The sequence below is a fragment of the Patella vulgata genome, chromosome 9 (assembly GCF_932274485.2).
Source record: "Patella vulgata chromosome 9, xgPatVulg1.2, whole genome shotgun sequence".
Classification (NCBI taxonomy): Eukaryota; Metazoa; Mollusca; class Gastropoda; family Patellidae; genus Patella; species Patella vulgata.
In genome coordinates, this window is record NC_065887.2 from 3,511,272 (window position 1) to 3,517,279 (window position 6,008).

Here is a 6,008-nt window from a genome sequence, read left to right on the forward strand (position 1 = left end):
GTCATCCTGATTTGATTTTCCGACGTGGTCCTCCCCCCCCCCCCCTTGTCAATGATGCAGGGCGGAGGACCTGGCTAGGACAACTGTCTAGTCGTTCGGATGGGACGAAAAACGAGGTCCCGTGTACACATTGGCATGCTCGTATAAGATCCCTTGACAGTTGGAATTCGATATAAGAGTAGGCCGTAGTGCCGCTGTCCGGGCAAAATTTCCCTCATAGCATACTTATCATTTTGGGAAACATCTTTATTCGGTTGCACAATATGCTTGCCAATTTATATGTCGTGAAATAGATTGCTACGTTATGATAGTATATAAAGAGAGAAATGGGGTTTAACGTCCGCTCGATACAAACTAGGTCATTTCGGGACTAACATATGGTTTAATTTTATTTACATAATTCGCTTGCGCGTAGGGGTCTTTAGCAGTGGGAGGAAACCGGAGGACCCGGAGAAAACCCACGAGGTTGGACAGGCGACCCTACTCCTTGCCACGTACAACCGGGGATTCGAAACCACGCCAGTCGACTCAATGACAGACTTTATGATACAGCGCGCGCACGCTAACCATTCAGCCATCCAACCCCCCAGGAAACCGGAGGACCCGGAGAAAACCGAGGCTGGACAGGCGACCCTATTTATTGTCACGTATAACCGGGGAATCGAAACCACGCTAGTTGACTCAATGGCAGACCTTATGATACAACGCGCACGCGCTAACCATTCAGCCACCCACCAGAATGTCCGTAACAGAACATCATAGTATATAATATATATATTGGCATACCTTTTATCTTTTCATCGTTTACCGTGAAACAAAGTAGTGCAGCTTTACGGTTGTGCTAATATTTCTGGATATATATATAATGAGTTTGTGTCGGCATACCTTTTTTGATCTCTTCATCATTTACCGTGAAACAAAGTAGTGCAGTTTTGCGGTTGTGCTAATAATTTTGGATATATATATATATGACCATTGTCTTTTGTATTAGCCCTGAAGACGCCGTAAGGACGAAAGATCTTGGCAATAATGTTAAAGTTATTTAAATATAGATTATTCCATGCAAATATTAGTATTTTTGGTATAAAAATCTGAGAGTTCGTTCTTTTAAATCGTTTATTATATATATACAGCACGTGTGTATGTAGACGCTGTTTATTAATGAATCGGCAACTGTGACACACAGTTTATTCACAACTTCTTGATTTATTTTTGTAACAGATCGGATAGAATTTCTCGATGCAGGCGAGTAAATTGAAAACGTAAACATTAACACGTACCGGGTCAAGAAAATTCGAATTTTTAAACACCTTTTTCGTTTCAATTCAGACAGTTCAAATTTAAACTAGATAAGTGTTTCAATTTTGGCAGATTATAAAAATGGATTCTGAAAGTGAGCGTGTGTGTGGACATTTAACGAAATGCGTATTTTATTTGGGTTATAAACGGTTCACTTTACTGTGCCTTATTAATATCGTTGTGTTCACGGCTATGATTTGGAGTTATTTTGCAGACGGGGCCATTAATTTCAGGAGTGTTTCGATCACAGAACCAAATCTTTTTTCAGCAAAACGTGTCACCCATTTACTGAATATGCGATTAAAAACGAATAATTCATCAATAACAGGACCGGTGAAATTACCCACCAGAAGTTCCTCAAATTTACATTCTATACCAACGGCGTTTTTACCAGCAATGTCGACAAAAGATCGCCAAGCTCTTCAAGACATTGTACTCAAGTGTAAATATTTACTGGAACAGTCTAATGTGAGTTATTTTCTGTATTTTGGAACCTTGTTGGGATCGTATCGTCATCACGATATTATACCCTGGGATGACGACGTAGACATCATATTAAATATATCAGACAAAAGTATTGTTTCTAACATTTTGTCTACTCTACGACCAAGTTTTTATCTGGAGAAAAACGTCCGCTGGAAATTTTATTCAAATTATTCGCGACCAATCGAGGACGTAGACTGGTCTTGGCCTTTTTTAGATATCAGTTTTTTTGAAGAGAATTCCACTCATATATGGGACGCTGATCCCGAGGATAGTGAAACTTTTATTTACAAAAAGGGAGACGTGTTTCCTTTAACGCGACGACCTTTCATGGGATTGTTGTTTCCGGCCCCAAAAAATACAACCAACGTCATACTACAGACCTTCAACCCTAGACGATGTAAATCCATTGAGTATAGCCATGAATTTGAGAACGACGTCGACGATAGTACTGAAGTGGAATGTGACCTTTTAAACACAAGATATCCACTGGTCAGAAGAAAATGGTTATCTAATGGGGTCAACGAAACTTTAGAATTTCAAGGAGAAGTGGTCAGTTGGTTTTATTTACCCAATAATTAAATGGTGACTCAAGAGCGGAGTCTGCTACATAAAAATAATTGTAAAACAACGCTGTTTATGAGAAAAGTGTCACGGCCGTGTGCTTTATCCTTTATCATCTGATGGTGGGATGGACATTCAGAGTGCGCGATAATGATATAGACATATGTGATATCACAATTAATGCTTTGCATCAATGAAATTGAATCACAATGTGATCCTATTAATTCCAAATAAAAATTGAGGTCAAACGGGGTGTTGGATTTCTCTCTTTAAAATGTTCAGTGTGTTTGTATGCCTACGTAATTTGAAGACGATGGTGGCATCATGCATTGCCAACTATCAAATTTCCTTTAACAGGAACCTGGCAAACTTTCTCCTGCAAAAATTCCTAGATCCGCCCCTGCGAATGTATAGGGGTATGTGTGGTTATGTGCCCTCTGTTCCAAACAAGGGATCCGCTCAATGTGCACCATTAAACAATCCTCCCTGTTCGTTGACTTGAATCCTCAGTGGGACAGGAAACCAGTTAACGCTGTTGGTGATCGACTTATAGCTGGTATCCAATTTCCTCCGAGTTCGGTTTCAAATTTAAAAAGTTTACAGTTTGCGACCATTTATGATCATAATTCCGCATTTATCCCCGTATTGAAATTAATGGGGCGGACTGGGTAGCCCTGCGCTGTCTGACCAACTGGTTTCGTTGGGCCCCCATCGCGGTGAATATTAAGTGACATGACAAGAAAAGGGAACTAGTTTGATTCACTATTCTTGCATCACACTCACATAGATTATTTCTCTCCTCGGATTGCGGCCATTAGTTCTTTTGTTCAGTGAATACGAGAGAGAGAGAGAGAGAGAGAGAGAGAGAGAGAGAGAGAGATGGGGTTTAACGTCCACTCGACACAGACTTGGTCATTTCGGGACTAACATATGGTTTAATTTTATTTCAATAATTCGCTTGCGCGTAGGGGTCTTTAGCAGTGGGAGGAAACCGGAGGACCCGGAGAAAACCCACGAGGTTGGACAGGCAACCCTACTCCTTGTCACGTACAACCGGGGATTCGAAACCACGCCAGTTGACTCAATGACAGTGAATACGAAGATGAATTTTAGTTATTTTGAAAAAAAAAGATAAAATAAATCGACGGTCCGAGGCCCAGTCCCCCCCTGACAAAAGGTGAGTAGTATAACTCGACGGTCCGAGGCCCAGTCCGCCCCTGACAACAGATGAGTAGTACATGTATACCTCGACATGTAGTAACCTCCGTATTTGTTTTAATAGTGCCTATCCCTATTTAATTCTTACAAAGATGCTACAACCGCATTTTATATTCGGAAATTAAGATCCATTGGGTGTTATTGGTAGTTATTGTGTATTATTGTGTTATTTAGATCCATTGGGTGTTATTGAGTAGTTATTGTGTTATTTAGATCCATTGGATGTTATTGTGTAGTTATTGTGTAATCCGAGACAGTCGCGACGCAATGCCTTTAACATACAAAGTATTCCTTTATTCTGCCGATCATAGCCAATATATGGGTGGAGCCACGGTGGCTAGGTGGTTAAGACGCTGGCTCGCTAGCCTGGGGTTCGGGTGTTCCATCTCTGCATTGGCCGAGAAAGTTCATCCGGATTTTCTGACGTGGTTTCTCTTTGTCAGTGGTGCAGAACGGAGGGTCTGACAAGGACAGCTGTCTAGTCCTTCGGATGATACGAAAAACCGAGGTCCCTTGTATACATTGGAATGCACGTAAAAGATCCCTTGGCAGTTGGAATTCGATATAAGAGTAGGCGATAGTGCCGCTGCCCGGGCAAAATTTCCCTCATAGCACACTTTATGGCGTATGTCCGTCTTCATTAGCCCAGTATAGGAGCAGAACAGTAGGACATTTCATTTCGTTTTCAGTGTTAAGTTACAGAAAAAAAACGCGACAACGCATTTTTTAAACCAAACGTTTACGAATACAATGAGTATCTGAAATATGATATGGCAGACAAAATTGGGTCCGAATAACAAAATGCCAAAAGTCGATATCTACGCCTTCGTTGGAAGGATTAATTTTGGTCACACTCTGTATTTGCGCTATCGTGGGAATATAGCATTGTGTGCCATATTATATCTTTGGGGTGGGACGATTTACCCAATACTACCCAATACCACCCCAATACCACTACAATATAACCACATACTACCCAATACTCCAACATAATGATGTAAACTGTGCATATCAATTGAATTTTTTAAAAAAATAATTAGTTATAGCGCGGGAATTGTACTTTAAATGCGATTACCGATCTCTGACTGTTCCATTTGCCTCCCTATATCAACCAAAACAAGTAAAAACTAACCCAATACTACCAAATACTACCACATACTACCCAATTTTATCAATTAACAACCTAATATTTTCAAATAGCAGCACATTAGTATAATTACTGCAGCGAATGTTCTAAAATTAGCAGAAAAATGAAATGTTTGCGCAGTTATCCCCCTTTACAACCGATAAATTGCTATCCAGATTAATCATCTTCTTTTGCTTTGCAGTGGGTTTCCAAGAGGACGAAGTTAAAATAAGAAAAACAAGTATTTTGTTGTGTATATTTTAATCATTATATATAGTTAACTACTGTATTATTATATAAGACGGCCGCCAGTCTATGAATAACTATTTCAACCCCTCCATGGGTATCGTCAGGCGGTACCCATGTTTGCGTGGTTCGGAACCATCTCCAAACAAGTGCGATATCTCAACTCTACTGAAAGAGATTCGCACCCTATCAGCAGCGTTGAGACTGCATTGAAGAGACAATCCCCATCGCCCGTAGATTTTACTGCATTGACATTGGTTTCTTTGGTATACTGCCTCAATAATTTGTCAGCTACTTCGTCAACAGGAATTCTGTTGGTACTATTGTAGGGGATAAATCGACACGCCTCTCTTTGTGAATTAGCATCTCTCTTTGTGCGACACTTCTCAGTTTGTCCACACTGTGATTTGCGGCCTGAAAATAAAATACAAAGCCTTACTTTCACTAATCTGCTTAAACACTTACAGCTCTGTCGGTTTCTTTGATGATCAAGCACAACAAAACTTGATTAGCCAATCAACAATCTTATTTCCATAATCCTTATAAGACATATAGAGGTAGATTTCACAAATAAAAATTTGCTTGATAACGATATCTGTATGTGTATCAAAACGTAGCATGTTAATAAATTCAGAAGTAGTATATCCATATAAGTGTTTTTAATTTTAATCTTATTTCCGTTGATTAAGTGATAAGTCAGGTGGAATGTATTTACGAGTAGAGCATTACACATTTGTAATAAACATGTGCAATTTCGTTAATGTTTAATTTATACCATCATCCATTACGTAAATATGCAATAACGTAATAGTTGACATGAAAAAATAAATATAAACATATGCGAATCAAAATAATAACAAGCGCTTACCCTTCACACGACACAAACTAGGTCATTTCGGGACTGACCTGGTGGTTCAATTTTATTTCAATAATTCGCTGGCGCGTAGGGGTCTTTAGCAGTGAGAGGAACCGGAGCACTCGGAGAAAATCCACGATTTTGGACAAAAGAAATATAAATATTTTATGCAATTTTTTAAATTGAATAAGAAACATGAAAAAAACCAAACAAACC

General features: G+C 39.5%; 1 protein-coding gene across 1 annotated transcript; it reads left to right on the forward strand.

The window, feature by feature from the left end:
- Positions 1-797: 797 nt before the first annotated feature.
- On the forward strand, positions 798-2,592 carry LOC126831592 (uncharacterized). Its single transcript, XM_050562181.2, has one exon. The coding sequence runs from the start codon at positions 1,381-1,383 to the stop codon at positions 2,362-2,364; it is 984 nt and encodes a 327-aa protein (XP_050418138.1). The 5' UTR covers positions 798-1,380; the 3' UTR covers positions 2,365-2,592.
- Positions 2,593-6,008: the final 3,416 nt, after the last annotated feature.

Excerpts from the sequence above, each read along its gene's own strand:
- LOC126831592 (XM_050562181.2), top strand. The coding sequence starts at position 1,381 with ATGGATTCTGAAAGTGAGCGTGTGTGTGGACATTTAACGAAATGCGTA.